At 40.5% G+C, this 25,600-nt stretch overlaps 1 protein-coding gene across 7 annotated transcripts in view; it reads right to left on the bottom strand.

Moving 5' to 3' along the window:
- UTRN (utrophin) overlaps nucleotides 1-25,600 on the bottom strand; it is a 587,482-nt gene that overhangs the window by 437,400 nt on the left and 124,482 nt on the right. For 6 of the 7 annotated variants that reach the window (XM_073337527.1, XM_073337525.1, XM_073337529.1 and 3 more), the window contains 13 exons: nucleotides 25,483-25,560; nucleotides 21,022-21,114; nucleotides 19,935-20,107; nucleotides 16,384-16,499; nucleotides 14,928-15,091; nucleotides 14,057-14,257; nucleotides 12,842-13,023; nucleotides 11,950-12,100; nucleotides 9,623-9,742; nucleotides 7,390-7,491; nucleotides 2,459-2,566; nucleotides 1,696-1,875; nucleotides 174-343 (listed from right to left, as the gene is read on the bottom strand). In XM_073337527.1, coding sequence (XP_073193628.1) covers nucleotides 174-343; nucleotides 1,696-1,875; nucleotides 2,459-2,566; nucleotides 7,390-7,491; nucleotides 9,623-9,742; nucleotides 11,950-12,100; nucleotides 12,842-13,023; nucleotides 14,057-14,257; nucleotides 14,928-15,091; nucleotides 16,384-16,499; nucleotides 19,935-20,107; nucleotides 21,022-21,114; nucleotides 25,483-25,560 — 1,838 coding nt within the window. The remainder of the gene's footprint in view (nucleotides 1-173; nucleotides 344-1,695; nucleotides 1,876-2,458; nucleotides 2,567-7,389; nucleotides 7,492-9,622; nucleotides 9,743-11,949; nucleotides 12,101-12,841; nucleotides 13,024-14,056; nucleotides 14,258-14,927; nucleotides 15,092-16,383; nucleotides 16,500-19,934; nucleotides 20,108-21,021; nucleotides 21,115-25,482; nucleotides 25,561-25,600) is intronic. The other variant, XM_073337526.1, reaches the window with a different exon arrangement.

Genomic DNA, 25,600 nt, shown 5'->3' with positions numbered 1-25,600 from the left:
CAACCCAAATTTGCATTTTTTGTTTAAAAAAGTTTTGGCTGAAAAATTTCACCCAGCACTAGAGGTTATAGATATTTCTTACTTGCATAAAGACAATTTCATATATAAAGACTAAGGAAAATAAGTTTAAAATATTGTCTAGTGAGTAACAAATACCAATAATGCATTCTTACCTTTTTTTTGCTGCAATATCCACGGGTATCTGCCTTTTCTTCGGTGGTGGAGGTGGTGGTAGTTCCTGTCTGGATTCTTTTATCATTACCTGCTCCTTTACAGAAATCATTTCAGTAACTGTCTTCTGTGAAACGTGGGACACTCCGACATTTCCCACAGCCTGTGTTACCTACACAAAAAACGATTTAGCAAATAGAGTTTATATTTTACGGGACAAATTCTGTGTGGTTTTCCTCCCCCCACCCCCCAATTCAATTATATTTACATGTCATTCAAACCCATTTAATAGTTAAATTAAATTAAATAGTAAAATCAATCTCTTTTAGACCTTCTCATCTGTAGATCTCAAAGCACTTCAACAAAAGAGTTAAGTAATATTATCCTAATTTTTCCAGATGCAGAAACTAAGCATCAAAATGCTCAAATTGACTGAAAGTTTGTAGCAGATTGAGTAAATATAATCAACAAAGCAAATGACAGATTTTCATTCACTGGTAAAAACTAACACACGGGGGAGGAGAGGGGAAGGAGGAAGAGGAGTTGTTGTTTTTAAGTATAACACAGAACTTTAATGTTTATGCTGCCAGTTCATCACAACTAGACTCCAACTATGCAAAAATTGACATACAATCCATAGACCCATTGGGAGTCTATTGACTTTACAGGGCTTTGGACTGGACTCATGGGAGTGCTCTAGACAGTTAAAGTCAAGCACGTGATTAAGTCTTTTTCAGAAATGTGGCCTAGCTCAGTACTTCTCAAGCTATCTGATGTAAGGAATTGGCATTTTTTTTTTCCCAATGTGCGCGCAGACCGGCAGCCGATGGCTCGTGGACCGGCACCAATCCACTGACCACCACTTAGAGTCGCACTGGCCTACCTTACTCATCACTCCTTACTCAACGGGAGTTTTGTCCAACTAAGAAATACTAACTGGAGCCCTAAATAGCAAGATATATGTTGTAAACATGCAAGCTTTGCTCTTATTCTTGCATGCCAAAATAAACGTTTACTTCTATAATTTCAATATATCACGGTAAATCTGAGAAAATGTTAAGAAAAAAATCACACTGGTCTAAATTCAACCTTGGTATAACTCCAGGTACTTATTTATTCTGACTTCTAAAGTATCACCAATTCAGCCAATCTCAGCACCCTTACAACAAAAATTCACATAATCAATAAAATTCCAAACAATATAAAATAAACTATTTTGCCCACCAGTAAAATATAAACATATTAATAAGCCCTCCCTCAGCCCCAACCTGAATGGAAGAAATTGAGCCCCACACAGCTGTGTCAAAAAGGTTAACAAATTTGGGCTGTGACAGACCAAGGCAAGTTCACAGAATTACATCAGGGATTAATTTAGACATAAGTAACTGAATGAACCTTCCTTTACCAAAACTGGTGCCAAAGGCTTTGATGAGCAATTCTGTCCATGGTGACAAAGATTTTTATTTTTTTGAGTATATGGACACATCTCGAAGATTGAAAGACAATTTAATATTGTTTGCTTACCTGATTAGAGAAGTCCTCAAGCTTCTGAACTAAGCTGTCCCACCTCTGAGTTAGTTCCTCCAAATCACTGTCAATTTTCTTTGAAGCCCTGTTATTCCCAAGGAGCTGTGCCACATCCTGACCAACCTCACTTAGCTGATCTAGCATGTGACGCTTCATTCCCATATCTTCCTTCAAAATCTGACATTTAAAAATATATATATATATCACTGAAAGGTCCCAAATATTTCCCCACCCCTTCCCAGATTTTACTCAATTTTTCTCTTAATTTCATAGACAAACTTATCCCATGATCTACATGAACTATGTTTTAAAAACAATTCTTTATCATGCAACAAGAGAAAGAATTTCATAAAAAATCTGCCCCGGAATCAGCTATTATATTGCAGAGTATTCAAGAGTACACATACTCCAAAATTTAGTATAGGTCTTAGCTAGCACTAGGAACTATGGAAAGTGTCTTTTATTGAAGTCTTCAGTGAAACAATGGGAACTGCTGACCGCAGAGGCAACTGGTCATAATGCGGCACAGAGAACCAGAGTTTGCCACAATAAGTTAAATACTCAAAACAGATGTCATTTTACAAAGAAAGAACTCCATGAAGGACTTTGACACACATAAGGAGGGAAAGTGTGGTCTGATTTTCAAAGGTGCTGAATGTTCACAGCTCCTACTGACATCCAATAAAGTCAAGCCAAAAACATGTTACTTATTCATGTTTTCTAAATTGACAGGGAAGAAGACCAGGATACCAATACTCACAGCCAGTTTTCGAACATTCACACTCAGCTCTGTTTGATCTCTGAAGTTCCTTGTTTGGACTTTATTTAAAGCCTCCTCTTTTTCAGTTAACCAAGCTTTCAACAAGCACTGAAGAGGAAAAAGAATACAGCACTTCTGAAACATACTACAGTGTCAAACAACTCATGGCAAATTCCTCCTTTCAGATCTTCTTGTTAGATCACACCACCACTGTTCTGCAATCCTTACACGCAACAAATTTCTATTGGCATTAATAGGAGTAGCACACATGTAGGTATAAAAAAATACTAGATTAGCTATCTGCCAGAAATTCAGCCTGAATTTACAAATTATTATACCAGAGTTAAATGCAGTGAAATATTTAGAATAATCCATTTTCCTTCTCATCACTAGCAGGCCCAGTGCTCCAAAAATCTTGCTCTCAGGACCTGTCAGTGCTTCTAGCCTTGGCAGCTTGTCGCAACCAACTTTCAAATCACATGATTCTAATTACCAGCCTTGAATCTTTCTCAACTTCAACTGAAACACAGTTTTAGCAGGCAATGCCTCACAAACTGCTAGAGACAGACTGACACTAAGGATACACTACTGTCGAATTTCACAGATGAGGGGTGCTCTAACTTTTTCATAGCATGGAGCACATCTTTAAGGAGAAACTGTTTCATGGCTCCTCCTCCTCCCATCTCATCTGGAATTGTGAAGACCACTGTCCTTCCTCATCAGTGGTCAAATACCATCGTTGTGGTAACAACAACAATGCCTTATGTGAAAAAATGTTAGGAATTTATATTAGCTTCTTTTAATATAATTTAACAGCTGGAAGCAATAAGGAGCTGCCCATGTCCCATCCAACATTCCATGGACCACAGTTTAAGAACCACAGGGACACAGGGGTTTTTTTTTTGTTTGTTTTAAAGCAGCCCTAGTAGTTCACTAGACATTAGACTATAAAACGGTCACCAGGATCCTCCATCTAGCTGTGCAGTTTTGGCATTGGCCCAGGACTGATTAGCAACTCCTGGACCTAAGACTACTTTAGTTTTCCCTTCCCATATAACCTGAGTACATAAATGTATAGACAGGAAAATATACGGGTGATGAAAATGCCATAAAGTATGAAAGTACGAAGCCACACCACCACATATTCACTGGAAAAATTAAGCTGATGTTCCAGCCAACACACTTTATGTAACTGAGTTAAGAAGCTGTTCAACGTGAATGATTAATCTCTGCTAACTTAGCTGACAACGATAACCCGCCTCCAGAAACAAACAATATAATCATTACAGTGCTAAGAAAGGAATGGCAATGACTGACTAATGTGTTTCCTGAGTGGTAAGAATTATGCTGCCTCGGCAGTTAGGTGTCCAAAGATTCTTTAAACACAGTCACCAAAAGACTGATGCATCTCTGCTCATTCATCCAGCTGCCTGGTGCAATGGTGGAAGCGACAGCAGCTGACTGATCTAAAATATTTTTCTCAATGACAAATATTTTCCTGGAACTTGAAATTAGTTCTAACTTCAGTATTTCTAGTTAACTTAGTTTTCCTGGAACATATTAAGCTTGGTAGTTACAGAGGACTGATCCCAAGCCAGTACCTCAAACTGAAACAACTGTTGCTTTAAACCACTTAATTATTTCTTCAGATGAAAGGACATTTTGGTAAAACACTGACATTTCCACATCACCACACTCACTATATTTTAAGTATACAGTAAAAAACCTTCAAGGATTTTTCACTTTCAGAGTCACACAGTTCATGTACATTATGTAAAATACTTGCACATGGAGACTCATGTGTAAGTTGCACTCATTTCCACTGATTAAGCTGTTCCCATTTCCCGGTTAGCAAGCAATCCTCCTGAATGCACATCTGATAAGAACTGCACTTGCAGCTCTGCAAGGACCAGAAGCACATTCACATAAGCTACTTTGACATGGGAGTAGTTGAGGGCCTGTACCCTGACCTGGAGTGGGATTAGTGGCTCCTCTGTTCATCTCCTTGACTCAGATATAAGCCTACCCCACACAAAAACTGCCATAAAATTTTGCTCTACATTTCTCTGCTTATACAAGAATATATGTATGACATTTGAGAGACCAGTTTCTAAAAACAGCAGAGTCATGCTAGCTACAATCAGAATTAACGGTAGTCTATAGAAAACGTTACTGTAACATGGTTCCCAGATGAAAAAAATCTCAGGCCTGGTATACACTACAGAGGTTAGGTCAACATAAGACAATTTATGTCAACCGAGGTCTGTAAGCATCTACACTAAAGTGTAGTTCCCACTGACATAAATTGCCCCCTATCTTAGCTTAACTTCACCTCCATGAGACGCATTGCGTTATGGTTGATGTAGTTAGAGAAATGCAGCGTCTGAGTAGGCACTGTGTTACTTACATCACCTGCTGGCTGTCAGCCCTGTGCAGGGCTCACAGCTGGAGCCGTCCCCATCCCAGGGTGACAGCTCAGCAGCAGGGCTCCAGCTGTGAGTGCCCCACAATGCCCCACACAGTTAAGTCGGTGGAAGCACTCCTGGGGAGGACACGCACCACCGACAGAGGGGGCGTAGTGCGGACATAAACCACTGCAGCTGCACATCAACCTAAGTTAGGTTGACTTAATGGCATTGTATAGGTCTGCTCTCAGTCACAGAAGCCAGGCTGGAACCCTGCTAGCTACAACGGGATAGATACCTTTGTTCTACACCCACCAGCCATAGGACCCAAACAGATTTTATTTTTCATAGACGTGAATAAGCATATCTTTATTCTTTATAGCATTTCATGCCTCTATTTAAGAATACCAAGCTGCCAAAGTACTGCCCAACTATTGCTATTAAACAGGACTACAGAATAAGCACTAGCTCTCAAACAAGGGCTCTGACTATCATAGCTGAAGAAAGCACCCAGTGTGGCTGTTTACGCTAAGACTTAAATTGTTATTTTTAACATGCTGTGCAAATAAACTTAAGTGTAGTGTCACATCAAGTAGGCTTAAACTCATATTGCCATCTCTTTGTATCTCAAAATTATGTAAATAAATCAGCAAATATTGAGATAGGGCACGTACCTCATTCTATTAAAGTGCCTGTTTTATTTTATATCCATAACTATAAAAATATTAGTCACAGGATTGATTAGCTGGCTGCAAAACAATGTGTTTGTGTGAACGCTGGCAGCACATAGAGCACGTTTGGGAAAGATTCTAGAATTACCAGGCTGCCAATGAGTTAGTGATTCACTCTTACTTTGCTCTCAGGGTCAATGACCAACAGTTTCCATTTTACTCCATTCTTGACCGGTCTTAACCGAAATAAAACAATCTGTTATTTAAATACTGTTTTACAGTTTGAATATAAATCAGATACAAATCCTTTAACTATCTCACCATTACACAGACAAACATGCACTCATGGGTGGCAGGTATAATAGGCAAGGGGAGGGTAAGCCACCCCAAACCCAGGCCACGGCCCCACCCATGCTCCACCCTGAGGCTATACCCTGAGACTGCTCCCTCACTCCCCTAAAGCTGGTGGGGGCTCAGCTCAGGCCAGTGGCCTGGAGCTTGGCCGGCCAGCGGCAGGCTCGGGCAAACTGGTACTCAGGCCGGCATCTGGGGCAGGTGGGCCATGGCTCAGCTCGGCTCCTCCAGCCACAATGGGGAAGAGTGGCAGAAGGGGTGGGGCTAGCCTCCCCGAAGGCGGTTTCATGTGCTGCCCATATATACATGGTTAGCTAACAAGACAGGAGAGTCCTATGTCCATGGGGTCCTAAGTTGACAAATTATCCTCAACACTCCACAAATATTGATCCTGCAAGATAAGATGCTCAGAACTGCATTGTGATGCAATGACTTCTATATTAAAGTCACTGGAAATGCACACTGATATTATTATGAACGAGGAGTAAGGATTATTTATTTTAATAATGCAAGAAAAATGAAGCTGGAATGCAAAAATGTGCAACCGATAATTTTATTTTCTACAACACTTCACCTGTGGAACACACTGGCACAATATATTACGGCAAAACAATCATTTTAATTTTTTAAAGGATTATATATTTTTACAGTTATGAATACCACTACATTGGACAGGATAAAAATGTGCAAACTCTCATGCCTAGACTTAAGAAACTTCTTCCTCGGGGGCTTGAATAAAAGGGTCACTGTGTTCAGGAACCCAAACCAGAATGACAACAAAATCCAACTCCACAGGGCTGTTTTCTCCCTGAGAGGAGTTAGTCCTTCATCAGAAAAACAAAACAAGAAAAGAAAAAAAAAAAAAACAAGCTCCTTCCAGGTTGCCCCATATCCCAAATCCTCCTTTGTATCAAGTGGAGGAAGAAGAGCAACCTGGTCCCCTTCACCAGGCCCCAGTCCAATCCTTTCCATTGGAGATGAAGCTCCACTCATCTCTCACTGGCAAACCCTCTCCACCCTGATTCATTGAAAACCTGAGATACTTAATGGCTTCTCTTTCATAAGGCACAGCTCTTCGCTCCAATCTTCAATGTATTAGTTCCCAGTTTCCTTTATTTAGTTCTGAAACCTCAGGCAGTTCCTACTACATGGATTTTTAATCTCAACAGAGCAAAGGGATTTAATTACTTCATGATTCAGCTACTAACAGGTAGGTATTGTATCCTACCACATCACATTATTGTTCATTATCAGGGTTTTAAAGTTTCCTCAGGAGCATGGTAGAGACAAGGTCCTGGATGAGACTGGTCTGAGCCACTACAGTTATTCCTACATTACTTTTATGTACAGGTTGGCAGGTCCCAAGGAGAAGAGATTATTTTGCATCTTGTAGCAAATAATTTTACAGATGAAAATTTTAGTTTGTTTGACAAATGTTTTTGGTAGTTACAACTGTAATGAGTTAGAATCAGAATTTTGGGATAATTGCACAACTTCCTACCTGCTCTTCCACAAACTCCTGCCACAGAATCTGAATGTCTTGCAGCTTCATCCAACGTTCCTCAGTCCAATGACAAACTGCTGTCCAACGCTCGCCAAGTCTCTACAACAGCAAGAAATGTTAATGAGCATTCAGTCACACTTTGAAATGCATAAAAAGCTAGATATTCAAACACATGATTTTCTCTAAATCTCTATAACCTCTTTCTAAAATGAAAATTATCCAAGCCTAGAATTGCAATTATTGTTGTACATAAAGTCAAAGGAGGGAACTTTTAAGAGTCCTCAACAGGTGGCCTAACTCTGAAAATCCCACATTTTATCATCTCTTGTTTTAAGCCAAGTAGTAGTGTTTTTAATGTAGGACATTTTGGGGAAAATACTTTAAAAACTACAAGAAGTTATTTAGGCAGTACATAAAAAGGTCAACTCTTCAAACAGCAATATACTTTACAACCAAATTTCACATGTACATATCAACCAAAATTACTTATACAAAAGAGAAGGTTAAAAAAAAAAAAAAAACTACTGTGAATCATAGAATATCAGGGTTGGAAGGCACCTCAGGTGGTCATCTAGTCCAACCACCTGCTCAAAGCAGGACCAATCCCCAATTAAATAATCCCAGCCAGGGCTTTGTCAAGCCTGACCTTAAAAGTATCTAAGGAAGGAGATTCCACCACCTCCCCAGGTAACGCATTCCAGTGTTTCACCACCCTCCTAGTGAAAAAGTTTTTCTTAATATCCAACCTAAACATCCCCCACTGCAACTTGAGACCATTACTCCTTGTTCTGTCATCAGCTACCACTGAGAACAGTCTAGAGCCATCCTCTTTGGAACCCCCTTTCAGGTAGTTGAAAGCTGCTATCAACTCCCCCCTCATTCTCCTCTTCCGCAGACTAAACAATCCCAGTTCCCTCAGCCTCTCCTCATAAGTCATGTGTTCCAGTCCCCTAATCATTTTTGTTGCCCTCCGCTGGACTCTTTCCAATTTTTCCACATCCTTCTTGGAGTGTGGGGCCCAAAACTGGACATGGTACTCCAGAGGAGGCCTCACCAATGTCGAATAGAGGGGAACGATCACGTCCCTCGATCTGCTCGCTATGCCCCTACTTATACATCCCAAAATGCCATTGGCCTTCTTGGCAACAAGGGCACACTGTTGACTCATATCCAGCTTCTCGTCCACCCTAACACCTAGGTCCTTTTCTCCAGAACTGCTGCCGAGCCATTCGGTCCCTAGTCTGTAGCGGTGCATGGGATTCTTCTGTCCTAAGTGCAGGACTCTGCACTTGTCCTTGTTGAACCTCATCAGATTTCTTTTGGCCCAATCCTCTAATTTGTCTAGGGCCCTCTGTATCCTATCCCTACTCTCCAGAGTATCTACCTCTCCTCCCAGTTTAGAGTTATCTGCAAACTTGCTGAGGGTGCAATCCACACCATCCTCCATATCATTTATGAAGATATTGAACAAAACCAGGCAGAGGACCGACCCTTGGGGCACTCCACTTGATACCGGCTGCCAACTAGACATGGAGCCATTGATCACTACCCGTTGAGCCCGACAATCTGGCCAACTTTCTATCCACCCATTACTTTCGCATAGTTCCACAAATGAAATTGCATTAAGGGTAAAATTTTCAAAAGTGTCTAGTCTCTTAAGAGTACAAATCTACCAGACTATCAATTATCTTCTGTAAGCTGGATTTGTCCTCCAAAGTGACTTAAGCACTCTTAAAAATGGGTTTTGGACTTTTGAAAATTTTACCCTGAGCAATTTTATTAATTCTTTATGTTATAAGAAATGAAGAGCAATCTCTCAGAGATAACAATGATTTAATAATTTGTTTACAGCGCAAAAATGTGTCCAATTTTAAAATTCCATTAAAACTGATGTGTGGGGTATTATCTGTATTCGGGCAATGACAAATTAACTTCTTATTTTGGGGCCTGTAAGCCAGGTATTCTGCAAACACCTTTCTATGCTTCAATTCTAACATTTTATTTCAGAGGAATAAAGCATATGCTAACAAATCATAGGTGTCAAAATACACTAGTGACACCTAGTGAAGTTGGAGAAAAATTATGAATTAAGCTAGTTTACAATTAAGAGGTACTATATTTACAGCAGCTTCACAATTAACTATCAGATAACAAATGGACGAAAACCAAGCCATCCTACATAGTTTGTAAGTAATGTAATGTAGTACAACAAACAGTACAAAACATTTACCTGCAGTTGTTCTTCCAGTACAGCTGTGGCACTCTCACCACTGTTTTCATCAACAATCACCACCATGTGGGTCAATGAGTTTACCTTAACCTGCTCTATCTCAAGATCATTCTGCAGCCCCTGGAAGTACAAATCAATGGTTACAGGAACTAGATGGGGGTAAAGAGACACCTTTTTGGCCATAGCCGTTAAAACTGTTGCTGTGGAAAAGTGCTAAAGACTCAACAATTAAGCAAATGTTTTATTAAGGAGAGCCATATCTATAATGTAACTAAGTACTAGAAAATGCAACTAGAAAGTGTAATGAAGCTAAAATACATTATTTCAGACGATGGAAGATACCAGGCAATAACAAAAAATTATATATTTAGTTTTTACCAGCCTTCTGTTTTCCTTTACAAAAAAAATGTTCTTTGTGCTCTCACAAATAAAAAGGGATCTCTGAAAATTCAAATGTTTGGCTCTCAACAGCTAATGACATTCTGAACCTCTAATGATGCATGTAAAAAAGCTAAGGGTTTCTATAAAATGTGTTCCTATACATAATAAAGTATCAGATTGCAAGTATAACAGCAGATTAAATTACTTACTATGCACACTTGTCTTAATAGGTTTTGATGGAACAATAATTACAACTAACTGTACAGCTTTGATGATATATATTGGACACTATGTTCAGAGACAATACTGACAAAAAAGACTACACAACAACTACAAAGAACATGTAGGAGAAGAGAGATACTCCTGTTATTTAGCAATATAGAAGTGTAGGTATTGTAAATATCTAGGTATTACACAACAACATGTATCACCAGAGTACCTCTGCCCCAGAAATACAGTTTTACATTTTCTATAGCATCTTTTATCCCAAAGGATCCTTGGTCCAGTAGATACAACACCGGAGTAGGATTTGGGAGATCTGGGTTCTATTCCCAGCTCAGCCAGTGGCCCGCTGGGTGACCTTGAGCTAGTCACTTTATCCTCATTTTGAAGATTGGGTAAGTGAGGCACAGACAGATGATGATACTGACTTCTGCAAAGCACTCCGAGATCCACTAATGAAAAACACTATATAAGAACTATGCATTATTATTCAAAATCTATATACTTCAAGCCACACTGAAATGTAGCCACTACTCAAGATGGAGGAAGGAAACAAACACTGCACTCAACTCACAAAACTGTGAGGGGCGGGGAAATTTTTACCAATGCCTTTCAAGGGCAAAGCCTACTATTGTGGCAGTTTTTATAGCCTCTCTAATGCCCTTTTCCCTTAAGATACATACCTTACTGGGAACCGGGAAGAAGGTCAATAAGCTACGTCCACCTCAGAATGAATGTTCTTTTTAATGCTTACCATAGAATGCCTTAAGAGTGATGAGCATTCAAAAGCCCTCTCCCCTCTAAAAGCACCTGGGGCAGAAGGCAAGACTCTGCTCTAGAAACTTGGCTTAGAGCCATACCACTAGTGGAGTGCTGGGCAAATAAAAGAGCAATTTCTTCTTGGCTTAGTGGTTTGTTGGATGGTGGTGTTTTTTTGGGGGGGTGAGGGGTGGGGTGGTTTGTTTTGTAAGTGGCAAGAGGTACAGTGTACTTGAGCACACTCTGCTCTTCATTATGGATAAATTATTTGTTATTTTTCAGCCCCTCTCCTACACAGGTAACTTAATGAAGAATTTTTTTATGCAGCAAACAAGGCAAGATATGCAACTTCCACTAAAGGTGCTTTACTCAGTTAGTAATCAAAGTGCTTTCAAAACTTAATTTTTGAATTAATTGTCATGCTTAATTGTCATGCACATTGTGTAAAGAGTTATCACTTTGGATGGGCTATCACCAGCAGGAGAGTGAATTTGTGTAGGGGGGTGGAGGGTGAGAAAACCTGGATTTGTGCTGGAAATCACTTTAGATAAGCTATTACCAGCAGGACAGTGGGGTGGGAATAGGTATTGTTTCATATTCTCTGTGTATATATAAAGCCTGCTGCAGTTTCCACGATATGCATCTGAAGAAGTGAGCTGTAGCTCACGAAAGCTTATGCTCTAATAAATTGGTTAGTCTCTAAGGTGCCACAAGTCCTCCTTTTCTTTTTTCAAAACTGTCCAGTTCTCTTCCTTTCCATTACCATCCCCTTCCACATCAAAACTATCACGCATGGGCCTCAGTGTACAACCAGATCTGAATCTTTCCTTTAAAAAAAAAAAAAAAGAGGACCGTGAAGTGGCTGCCACAATTGTGTTTCTCCATTGTAGCCGTCACTAAGTTTAGAGCTTCCGAGTATTTTTTCCTATATCATGTGTATTACAGAACAGGCAAAAGCCATTTACTTTATGTACTTCTATCTGTTTTTGAAGTGACTCTAAATCTTCAGCAAAGGCCTGAGATTCCATCTTTTGAATGCGCTCTTCTGTGACTGTCAGCCAGTCAGACAACTGCTGCAATTGCTTCTTCTGCAGTTCCATCAACACATCATGCAGGCTGCACATGGGAGAAAACAAAGGCAGAGTAATTCCAGAAAGGCTTTTGCAAGTAAAAAGCATAAGATCTAGGTATAAATAAGAGGAAAGCCACATAGCCATATCTAAGTCATTTATGTCTAAATAAAATTGTTCGGCATTTAATTCTAAACTCAAGAAAACATAGTTAAGCTTCTGTTTACTCCTCAAAAGTTAGTGAAATATGCCACCAGGGTACATAGAAATACGCTCAGAATTTCTAACAGCTTAATTGTTTCTTGCATCAGATGTTCACTCTTAACGACAATGTCAAGAGCAGCAATGAAATGCAGTTTCCCCCTTAATGACTGTAATAAAACGTAGCAGGAAAAAATCCTTCAGATAGTCCTTAGTATATAATAAATAAATACCACCCTTTACAATGACTGAAGGCTTTTATTTGTTTGAGAACTTAAATTATTACAACAATTTTAAGACTATTTGCTACACGTAGAAGCACTACACTGCATTTTCAGTCTGGCACCTTCTACATTATATACATATAAATATTCGCATTAAAGTAGCCAAGAACGCAGTTTTTTTTTCTCCTTCTTGCTTTGCTGAAGATGGGTTACTGAGCCACAAACAGGATGGATTTAATGCTACAAAATGACACGTCCATTCTGAAAAATCTGATATTAGGCCTCAAAAATCAGGCTAAATACACACGGACTTCCATTAACTAGTTTGCCAGCTATTCAAGAAGTTTTAGGGCACAACTCACCGAGCTTGCCTGTCCATGCTGTCCACTCTTAGAGCTTCCCATCGAGAGTTTAGCAGTTTCATTTGTTCCTGGATCTCATTCTCCTCTTCTTCTGATAGATTGCCCTGTGCTATCAATTGGTTCCCAGCCTGCAGTACACTACCCACACTACTCTGGTGTGCAGTAAGCTCCATCATAAAAGCCTGGAAAAGGTACAACAAATGACATCTTAATTTGTGAGCTGCCATCAGGAGTTTATAACAGTCTTAGTAAATTGATAATGTTCAAACCACAACGCTGCAGAATAAGCTGGCATCATCAAAAGCACAAGCACAGCAGACCTTAACCCACTGGTCTCTACATCAGAAAATTTCAAAAGAACTGCCAGGATGTGTTTCGGTAAAGCAAAAGAGGTGGCAAAGGAATAAAAATAGATCTTTCCCAAGAGAAGAAGTTGCAGGTTAGGAGACAACCTTTAAAAATAAGTTCACTAACAAACATATTAATTGGAAACATTGAAAACCAAAAACAGAACGAACTGCAAAGAAAGCAGATACGTTTTCAACTATGGAAATAAGAGTTTTATTTATTTATTTATTTAACAAAAAGTCCAAAAAATGTGCACATGGGAGGGGGTCTTCTCTTCTCTATATATGGTCATACAGCTCCTACACATGGAGAAGGCAACTATTGTGAAGGTAGCTCTATTTTCTGATGACATGTGATCATATATTTTACATTGACAGAAACACAGACTAAAGTATCTAACAGATTTTTTCCATCTCCAGCACCTACAGCTTTTAGCAACATTATACTTACAACCAGAAACCTCACACTAATAAATCGGGAAACAGCAGGACCAGCTCCTCCACTGGTGTACATCAGCATAGCACCATTGGATCTGGCCCATAAATCATGACAAAGTCTATAATATTCCCTTCAAATAATGTAGAAGTTGAGGAATGAGGACAAATTGTGCACTAAAAGTAACATTCTAATAATCAATTATTTCTATTATTTAAAAAAAACAAAACAAAAAACCCAAAAGGTTAAAACTCAAAATCTAATGCGCAAAACAAAGCATGATGCAAATGACACAAGCCTTAAAATATCCTACAAATGTTCAGTATAAATTTAGCAAAAGCAACACAAATGAAACAGAAGGGTGTTTTTATAGTATCAAGAACTAACAATTTTAAGAATGGGCTGGAAAAAGACCTGCCAACACAAACTTACTTCATGGGTAGCAAACTGCTCCTTGACTTCTTCAACATCACCAGATATGTTATCTTGCTGATATGTATCTTCAGCTGAAAGCAACCATGTGAGGACCTCTTCCAGAGCTTCTTGGTAGCTGTCCAAGTCCATATCCACCTCAGTCACAGTGCTAGGGGTTTCTGCTCTAGAACCTTCATGTTCCTCTTCAGGTGTTGCACTCTACATAGCAAAGAGGAAAGTAACATTTCTTAGCAACGCAGAAATGTTGTTTCCATAATTGGCACAAAACACTGATTGTTTAAGATCCTTTGAGTACTTGAGCGATGTGACAGTGTGTCTGTTATGCCAACTCTTAACATATTAAAATAGGATAGTTGGTTACTTTGTAGACTAGAGGGGCCAACTGTCAGATCTGATTATTTTCCTTTTTTTTCTCCAAGGGTAATACAGAATCTAGAGGTCACCACTAACAAATAAAATCACCCTCATTAGTGTTTATTAAATTAAGTCAGCAGGTGACACTGAAGTAGAGCGGAGGAGTACCAAAGAAAAATAAAAACCTCTCCCCACGCAAATTCAATTCAGGATCAGGAGCCACCATGTCCAGCACACCAAGATGAATGAGAGCGATGGGCAGAAGCAGGAAGCTTAAAGCGTTAAACTTTCCAGGACAAGTAGACAATTGTCGGTGTAGGAAAAGGGAGCGGGAGGAGAAGGAAAGGCAATGCTAGAGTGAAGATGAGAGAGAGAGAACCAGGAGGAGGATTGTCAGGGTGCAATTTTAGTATCCTCCAATGAATTTTGCAGGGGTCAGGAGAGCTACCGGTATACCTGAACAGGTGAAAATTATAGCCAAGAACCTTCCAGACCTGGATGGACAGAAACATACTTGCTGTATATTAAATGCTCCTCCTTCACATTCCTTTTTGTATCTCCTTGGAAGAGTCTCCACCTCGCGGATGTCTTCCATGGTGACTTGCTGAGGAAGGACCTCAAACAAAGAGGTCAAATACATGATGATAGATTTTTTGTCAGGAAGCTGTACAGCAACATCTACACAGGAAATTTTAAAAAAATGAAGTGAGACTGCTTTTCTAGAAAATCTCCTAGATAGCTATGGTGTGGTCTGTATACCAGAAAGCGTCAGGGTCTAAAAGTTTTATGCCAAAAGGTCAGGCCTTCCTTCCCCAATGCATCTGGAATGGCTAACAGATCAGAGCAGCACCAGCAATGGAAAATGCAAGTAAATAAATAAATAATAGTGGAACAACCCCCTTTACTTCTTGGAATGCTAGAATATTTTTGGTAAGAGGTTGGAGAGATTCTGCCCCAACTTTTAACTTCATGTTTTAAAGCTGATCCCCAACTCTTCAGAGCAAAGAGGCTCCTGAAATCAAGGATTTTAGTTTGGAAAGTCTTGGGAAACTCAATGCTTACAAAAGCTGAGCAGAGAACAAAACAGAAAGTCCACATTCTGTCAGTCCCTACATAGTATAGGCAGTGCAGCAGAAGCTACCAAATCCTATAAACATACCAGTTTCCTCAGAGCTGCAACAAAACCATAAGTACAGCCCCATACCATCCCAATGGAGAGTCAGGCCCCATTATCCTCACTTGGGGGGATACACTGGGTGATGGGCTTAAAGAGCTCTCTCTAGACTGAATCTTATCTCTATACCTGTACCTCTAGGACTGATCACCTAATGCTGTAGAGGCCATCTGCTAATCTATTATGCAGGATATATCTTTGGGAAGCCCAGAGTCCACTCAGAGCGGTGGGGCTTCAGCAGAAGTCATAGAAGCTTGGTAGCAAGTGCTCCCACAGGTGAAGCACTTAAGCAGTTAATAAGTGGCTACTGCTGTTCAGTGGGCATAGAAAGCAAAGTGGGTTTGTGTATGAGAAGAGCTACCCAGTATATAGTATTTAATGTTTTACATGAGCCTGAAAAATGCTTAGTTATTTATAGTTTGAACTCCTACACGTTTTGACATGTACAATTATAATCAACTCATACTTCATTTAAAAAAAAAAAAAGAACAGATTGCGAACCAGTTTTTGCTTCTTTCTCTTCCTTAACCAAGGATCATCATTTGTTGCATCACTTAATTTTAAATAAAAACAATCAGTGAAGACAGATGTCACTGTTACACATACACACACACACTCATCCACACACCCCCCTTAGTAACTGGATCTCTCTTCAAAGACAATGGCTGAAGACAACAATAAGTTACAACTGGAAAACAACTTGACACTGTATTTACATTAAAAGTAAATGGAAGTACATTTTGAACACTTATCTCAAAAATGATTTTCTAATCAAGAGCAAGCAAACACATTTTACCTTCAGGATCTAACAATTTTTCTATTCCCAGGTGGCTTTTGGCTATGGTGAAAGCATGTTCTAGTCTCTCAGTTGGGGTCAACTTAGTAACTTTATCCCAACTGAAGAGCTCAGGTCTGAAAGAATAAGGAAAACAAAATCAACCGGGGGAGAGGCGGGGTGAGGAACACCTCACACACATCAGATAGTGTTACAATACAATTACAGATTTTAAAAAGAGTAACCGAGACCCCAAGCAGAAAACTCTAGTATGTGCAACAAAATTCTGAACATATTTGAATCACTAACTTTATATCTATATGACTGTAGTTATATTCTCATCCCATGCCACATAATACACTCTATAACTGCTATTTTTGTAACAACATTTGAAGAGATAGAGTCAATTTTAAAAATGTACAAATCTATTATTAAAATATTTATTTTTCAGCATTACTGCAGAGTATTTACTTTTTCTGTTGCACTCAGTTTGGACAACGTAGAAGAAAAAGTCAGTTTCCCTCTTCTTTCGAGTTACTATGATTAGCATGGCATTGCAGCGTTTGAACTGCAAACATCACAGGGATAATCATTTCCCATTTTTTTTAAAATACAGACATCGTGAATAATTGCCATTTTTTCATAAGATTTCTAAAACTTGGTAGAGGAGGGATGGGGTGGGTGCTTAAATGCAACTGAAATGAATACAGAGCTGAGGACAGAGGCAGATTTACAGTAAAAAACAGGGTGCCCTGGCACGGCACCCCCCAGTGACAGGGCCCCAGGGCCGGGCAGCTGCGGAGGCAGAAGCCTGGTCCTGCCGGCTCCTGGGGCTTCTGAACCGACCAGCAGCCAAGCTCCCCCGTCCCCCGTCTCCTCCCCTGAGCGTGCCGCGTTCCAGCCCCTTCCTGTCCCTCCCAGAGCTTCTCGGGGGAGGAGGTGGAGAAGAAGCAGGGCCTTGGGGAAGCAGGTGGAATCGGGACAGGGAGGAGCAAAGGCGGGGCCGCTGCACTCCCCCTACACATACACCCTCCACCCCCCTGCCATGAGCCAGTCAGGGCCGGGGTCTGTGGTCTCAAGTTGTGGGGATGCCCCCAGCCCCCTGCCTTGACTCCTGCATCCCCTCACGCACCCCCAGTCTCCTGCCCTCTCTGACTCCTATACCCCCTATTCCCCCACACCTTGAGCACCAAAGGGGAGCTCCTGCACGCATACCCCACATTCCTACCTGCACCCCCCTCGCACCAAATGGGAGCTGCCCCAGGTAAGTGCTCCACACCCCAACCTCCTGCACCAACCCCGAGCCCCATCCTGTATCCTAACTCCTGGACAGACCCTGCACCCCAACCCCCAGCCCGCTCCTGCACCCTAACTCCCTCCCAGACTCTGCACCCCCAGTCCACCCAACTCCTGCACCCCCTCACACACACCCAGCCTTGACTCCTGTCCCCCCATCCCATCCCCTTGCCCTCCCTGATTCCTGCACACACCCAGTCCCCTGCCCTCCCTGACTCCTGCACACACATCCCCAAATCCCCACCTGCACCCCTCGCACCAAACAAGAGCTGCCCCAGGTAAGCACACCACACCCCAACCCTCTGTCCCAGCCCTGAGCCCCCTCCCACACCCCAACCCCCAGCCTGCTCCTGCACCCCAGCCCTGAGCCCCCTCCCGCACCATAAGTCCTAGCCAGACCCCACGTCCCAACTTTTTTTTTTTACACATTTTTTTACGTTTTTTTAATAAACCGCTCTTATCCAAATCGCTTTACAAGAGTTAGCTAACAGTACAAACAATATTTGGAAAGATAATTAAGTGGTCCACCAAGACACTCAGAGATTTTTAAGTGGTCTGTGGAAAAATAAGTTAGACTACAAAAACAATCAAGGTACCTCACTTTATTTTCATTTACTTCCTATTACCCATAGGAGGAGGAGGAGGAAGAAAAAAAGAATGAAAAAGGGGAGTGGAAGGGGAGATGAGAGAATGTTCTTTTTCTTGGCTGGGTCCCAAGGAAGGGCCCCAAAAATTAAGCTGAGCACAGGGCCCCACTAACTCTAAATCCGCCACTAGCTGGGGAACAAGACTGAATAGGGAGTTAAAGGTTCTGACATGTAGGAAAAGGTTAAAAAGCTCTAACATCTAACATAAATAGGATAAATTGCAACTAATAGGATTTTAATAATTGACTACAAACACTAGAAGGAGGGTTAGAAAAGGATTTACAAAATGATACCCCTATGTGTAAAGGAATAAAGTAAAGAGAAGGAATATTTAGGTGACATTAAAAAAAAATCCATTAGGCAGCTAGGAAGTTGCAATTTTTGCTGATAATAATTTCACACCTCCTAATATTTTTGCTACCCTGTCTCGCCTGAACCCCATCCCAAACTGTTTGTTCATCACATCACATCCCATCCAAATGTTATGCTTTGCGTTTTGGATTAGAAGATCACCGAGGCAGGGACCGACATTTAGACAATGACTGTACAGTACCTGGCACAGTGGAGCTGTGATCTGGTTGGCCCCTAGGGGCTATAACTATACATTTTAAATGAATAATTATAAAATTATACTGTGGAATAGCTCATTCTGGGAAATGATGGATCCTGAAACATTTGTGAAATTTAAAATTACACTGGACTGACCAAAAGCAGAAATATCTGATGAAAGTCATACTTTTTTAAAAAATTAGGAATGATTATTTCTACAGACTACCTAACACACCTCCCAAGACAAAGAATACATGATCTTTGCCCAGAGCAGCTTAAACAATACCTCTCAGAAGAAGGGCCAAGGGAGAATAAAACACCACAGGATAGAAACAAAGAATTGTATTATCCTTTGATTCTTCTGTTAAGTAATGTATGCCAACTGTGTGAGAATAATTACTTTGTCTCTCAAATCACACTTACTCAAAACTAAGAGGGAGCCATGGTGCCTGTATTACTTGTTGATTTGTTTCAAAGTGTTCCTTTATCTACTCACTAGAGATGCTACAAAAAACAAGCTGGACTGGAGCCTTTTTTCCAAGTGTTTTCAGTTTGGGGGAAAGGAGTAAGATGGTCTAACAGCCAAGATATCCTCTCTGTAAAGATGTATTCAGCTTGCTTTCTAGTTAATGTAGGTCATTTGCGATTTAAAACACTCCAGTACTTTTATTTTTTGGTAATTGAAAAGTGAGCAAAGGAACAGCGGAAGTTACAGTGTAGCCCTGGCTTTGCCCTCTGCAAGTAAGTAAGTGCTGGATTGGCCAATTTCCCTCCATTGTTAACATAACCACACCAAAAAAAAAATAAATCCCCAAAACTAAAAAACCCATCACCAGTGAATCATTTAAATAGTCTAAAAGCTGTTGTCAAGTATCAGGGGGTAGCCGTGTTAGTCTGTATCCCCAAAACACAACAAGGAGTCTGGTGGCGCCTTAAAGACTAACGGCACAGTCTCTAAAGACCTTCAGTCTTTAAGATGCCACAGGATTCCTTGTTGTTAAAAGCTGTTGAACACTCCAAGATGAAGAAGCAAAAGCTGCTTATTGATGTAGCTGTCTAATCATCTAATATGTCACTTACTTGTGCCTGTGGATCACAGCATTAAAGGCAAGTCCATCAGTCCAGCTTGTGGTAAAGTTCAGAACATTGACCTGACTGTAAGGCCTTGTGGATTGCCGAACCCAGCTCAGCAGGATTTTCTCACTGTTTGTCTGCTGCAAGTTTGACATGATGTCCTTCATGACATCTTTCACCTGCAGAAAGCAAATAATCAGTCACAACTACAATTTTACACAAGTTAACTGTTGATCTGCCAAACCAGCATTTAAGCTGAGTTGTTGCACCAACTGGTATCAGAGTTCAAGACACTGTTTTCACTAAACACAATAAGTTAGCTGCAGACAGTGAACTGAGGAAGGGAGCCTTTAAGACACTTTGCACCCTCCTGATCAAGGGCTGCTGTGTGTGCAGAATGGGACCCTAGTGTAACAGTCTACGACTGCTCTACGTTACAACAGCATCCCCAGTGCTGCCCAGGCTTGCACGGCATACACTATGGCTCTGTCTCCTCCTGTCCTTGGTTCTACCCCTAGCATGTTCCCCTATACTGGGCCTTGTAGGGGGACGATTCCACATGGGGAATTCTCCCGAGCCTCTTACATGCCATTTGCTGCTTTTATATGATGCCTAAGCAGAGACCAAAGTCCCTCCCAAAGCATCCAATTCTCCTCTCACTCATGCTTGTGTAAATCATGAGTAACTGCATTAAAATCGGGGAGGTACTTTGGTGAGACACTAAAACCAGGCCACAATTACAGTACCGAGGCCATTCTGCTACAACACTTTAAAAATACCTTGCAAGTAGTTCTGTACAGAAAGCTTGAATAAAAATGTAATGCTATTGTCTCCATTTAAAATGTTTCTGTGTGGTAACAACACTAAGAACAGAACCAATTGACTGAGTACAACTGGACACGCAATTAGAAAGTGCGTTGTGGGATTCAGCCAACAGAAGAGGTCAGAAACTAAACTCTGATCTACACTAATTACAAACTCAAAAGAAACGTGATATTTTCCACGCTAGAGGACAAAGAAAGGTTTGTAAGAATTTAAAAAGATCAACGTGGAAATTCCTGGAAAGAGACCCACCTCCCCAAAGCTTCCTCACCTGCCAGTGCAAGATGATGCTCCACAGTAATCCCAGCGTCAGTTTGGGATTTCCATCAACAATGTCAGTCCCTCCTATATTCACCAATTCCACCTGGAGGAGACATTAAATTAACATTTCTCACCAAGGATTTGAGTGTCCTCCCATTTTCTTATCTACCAACCAGCCATTAGCAAATGAACAGATACATTTAATTTTGTGGAAATTGCCAAGCAGAGCTGCTCTCTTCAGAAATCTTATCTGAATTTGTCATGAAGGCAATCAGAAGCAAAATACATAGGCAACAGAGTAAGGGTTCAATCCCGACCAGCAATATAGGGGGGTACCAAAATCAACCAATACACAGGCAAAATGCAGTAATTCATCTGTTTTGCAAGGTAAGAGGTAAACCTTAATACTATAGGGCATTATAGAGCCATGGAAGTGTCATAATTACAAACAACTTTAGTTTTCAGATTGACACAGGAGCCACACATGACAAGCTTTGTATGTGGTAACACAGTGTCCAAGGGAGAATCAATTTGCATTCGTTTTAACTGAAGAAGTTTAATTAGGGCTTACTTCAACAAAAATTATATTTAATTTTTCAGGAGGGGCTGCAAGGGGCAAGATGACATTGGTTTTATCTTCCTTTTTAAATTTCCTTAATCACTAATGATCTCTGCTTTTTTCTTGACACTTCCCCTCTTGTTTTAACTTGACCTCATCACTTATGGAAGCTTTTGAACTCTTCTTCATTTCTATTTTACACTGAGAAATGTAAAGTTTTTGAAACAAACTCAGTTCTTACTCCTTTTTTCACAAGAGAGTACAAATGAGAGTCAGATTCCACAGTTTTTCCTCAGAGAGTTGAATAAAAGGGGCGGACCAATGAAAAGAGCAAACTGCCTAGAAAGCTGTGTGTAATGCCAAGGTAGCGTTATCTTTTAAAGTTAAGCAGTCCATAAACAATGTCCATAAGATGTCTTAATGGGAAGAAATCTGAACTGATAAATTTAATGTAGGGAAGCCAGAACTAGAGACTGGAAATTCTCTTTTTGGGTTATGAGCTCTCCAAATCCAAAATGGACAATGGGATAGCATACCTTACAGCAGCAAATCTAGAGGCTATAGAAGAAAGGCAATTAAGGTGACCATGGTGCTATTCCCAAAGGCAACACCACCTCCACTGCAGTATCAAGCACTCAGTGGAAGAACTTAGATTACGCCTGGGTTGAGGCACTTCATAAAGCACATATACGTGTGTCAGGTGCAGCAGCAATTTCTTCCTCTACGCAGAATGGGGGTCATTAAGCTCACAGAATGAATGTGAACAGAGAAGGAAAGCAAATTCCACTCTGCCTTACACAGTTACTCTGATACAACAGTGAATCTCTTTCCTGCTATCTCATCTGATAAAGCATGTTTTGTTCAACATCTTTATTAACGATCTGGATGATGGGATGCATTGCACCTCCAGCAAGTTCACAGATGACACTAAGCTGGGGGAGGGGGGGAGAGAAGAGGGAGATACGCTGGAGGGTAGGGATAGGGTCCAGAGTGACCTAGATAAATTGGAGGATTGGGCCAAAAGAAATCTGATGAGGTTCAACAAGGACAAGTGCAGAGTCCTGCACTTAGCATGGAAGAATCCCATGCACGCTACAGGCTGGGGACCGACTGGTTAAGTGGCAGTTCTGCGGAAAAGGACCTGGGGATTACAGTGGATAAGAAGCTGGATATGAGTCAGCAGTGTGCCCTCATTGCCAAGAAGGCCAATGGCATACTGGGCTGTATTAGTAGGAGCACTGCCAGCAGATCAAGGGAAGTGATTATTCCCCTCTATTCGGCACTGGTGAGGCCGCACACGGAGTACAGTGTCCAGTTTTGGGCCCCACCCCTCTACAGAAGGATGTAGACAAATTGGAGAGAGTCCAGCGGAGAGCAACGAAAATGATCAGGGGGCTGGGGCACATAACTTACGAGGTGAGGCTGAGGAAACTGAGCTTGTTTAGTCTGCAGAAGAGAAGAGTGGTGACGGATTTGCTAGCAGCCTTCAACTACCTGAAGGGGGGTTCCAAAGAGGATGGAGCTCAGCTGTTCTCAGTGGTGGCAGATGACAGAACAAGGAGCAATGGTCTCGAGTTGCAGCGGGGGAGGTCTAGGTTGATACTAGGAAACACTATTTCACTAGGAGGGTGGTGAAGCACTGGAATGGGTTATCTAGAGAGGTGGTAGAATCTCCATCCTTAGAAGTTTTTAAGGCCTAGCTTGAAAAAGCCCTGGGTAAGATGATTTAGTTGGTGTTGGTCCTGCTTTGAGCAGGGGGTTGTTCTAGATGACCTCCTAAGGTCTCTTCCAACCCTAATCTTCTATTACTAGTTGGTGTCTGCTATAAATCACACAAGGGAACATGACGACGAGCTCCTTATGCTCCTATCTATAATGTGTAGGGAAGAAAAAGCTGTGTGAACATGTGGGACAGGACTTCAAGTTAAGTGACATGTGCTGGAGGGTAATATAATTTATGCCAATGATTAAAGGATTAGAAAACGTGATTTACAGTGACAGACTCAAGAAGCTCAATCTATTTATCTTAATAAAGAGAAGGTTAAAGGGGTGATTTGATTACAGTGTATAACTACCTATTTGGGAAACAAATTTGATAATGGACTCTTCAATCTACCAGAGAAAGGTATAACCCAATCCAATGGCTGGAAGCTGAAGCTAGACAGGATGGAAATAAGGTGTACATTTTTAAAGGTGGGGGTAATTAATCACTGGAACAATTTACTAAGGGCCATGACAGATTCTCCATCTCTGGCAATTTTTAAATCAAGAATGGATGTTTTCCTAAAAGATATGTTCTGTGAATTATTTTTGAGATGCTCTACGGCCTGTGTTACAAAGGAGGTCAGACAAAATTATCAGAATAGTCCCTTCTGCCCTTGCAATCTCTGAATTATCACCAATACTACAGATTCTTCAGTCTGCCTATGTAACTCCACTGAATTAGTGCCGAGTGTCACCTTTTCAACCAATCTTTCTGTTTGTTAGGAGAATGAAACTGACATGGAATCACTGGGACAGACATGGAACCTCAGAGTCACTTTTCAGGAAGACACACATTTTAAAGCAGCAGAAACTTATGTTTTTGGAGAGACAGTGAGGAAGGCAATGGGATGGGAAGGGAGGGAGAGAGAGAAAAAATAGTCACCAATGCAGATAATTTAACCATAACACTGGAAAGACAACTAGGATGCAAAGAGGGGAACACATTATAATGGAAGGACTCCAAGTGCCGCCTGCTGAAAATTATTTTGTAAAAGGTGTGATTTAATCTGAGTGGAGAAGGAAAGGTTCTGAGAACACGTAACAGAAATGCTTATGGTTTTGGAACCTGTGTGATTATAGACAACTCTTTCAATATCCTCTCTGTATCTGTACTAAATCCTACATCCAACCCTGTAACTATACAGTATGAAAACCATTGCATGTTCTGATCTTCAAATAGCTTTTTCTATCATCATATTCTAAACTATTCTGCTCACATGAGTGAACTGAAGTCACAGCAATCACTGTAAATTTTGACATCTAGTACTCACCTGTTCCTTAGAATTTTTTTTTTAAATGCTCAATACTAATTCTTTCAAAAGTTATTGATATTTTATAGCCCCTAAGCTCCTAGGTAAGAGGGAAGTAACAAATATTTTAACAAATGTTCTCTAAAATTATTGTATGTATTACAGCAATGGAAAGAGCAGAGCCGTACTGTGCTAGGGATGGCACAAATTATAGAAACATACTCCCTGCTCCAGAGAATTAACAATCAAAGTCTCCAATCCCACTAACATTCAAGCACGTGCTTAAAATTCAATATATTGTATTTTTAATTTTAAATAATATCTATCATGTGTTATTTCTAAGGCCTGTTGCCATTAGACCAATTGAGGATTGATCAAACGACTCTTCAGGACACTTCTACCGGCTGAATCATAGAGATTTCTAAAGAAGCCATATGTGCCATATATAGTTTACATACCAAAGGTTTGGTGAAGTAGTGCTCAAACACTACTATCATGAGTGCATCTAAGAAACCAGATTAAATAATATTGATTCAATAACATACACCAACTAGAAGTGATAATGACTTATAAGCGGCAAATAATGAGAGATGAAAACGTAAAACAGTTTAACCCACACAGAGAACAAATGCCTATAACCATTCAGTTCCTCTTCATCAAAATCTCATCCAAAACTATGCCATTTTCGTAACATCTTGCTTGCATTTAATTATTTCACAAAAATATTAGACAGTTGAAAATACTGACCACCTGAATTGTGAATAGTTTTCATTGTCTGGTGGCATTTTTATTTGCTATGTGCAACTGGCTTATGATCTGCAATTCCAAGTCTTATCTGAGAAGACTTATTAAACCAAAATTACCACAAAAAATATTTTAAGTTACAATATAAACTTACACTGTTCTGATGTAAAACTTGCAGTACTCTGTTGACATTATTTAGGGCATGTACTCTTGTGGAACCACGTTCTTTGGGCTAAGAATAAAAATACAAAGTTACATTTTGTTCGTGTCAA

The sequence above is a fragment of the Lepidochelys kempii genome, chromosome 3 (genome assembly GCF_965140265.1).
Source record: "Lepidochelys kempii isolate rLepKem1 chromosome 3, rLepKem1.hap2, whole genome shotgun sequence".
Taxonomy (NCBI): Eukaryota; Metazoa; Chordata; order Testudines; family Cheloniidae; genus Lepidochelys; species Lepidochelys kempii.
The sequence above is the reverse complement of the archived record's forward strand: the minus strand, read 5'-3'. Positions and strand labels throughout refer to the sequence as shown.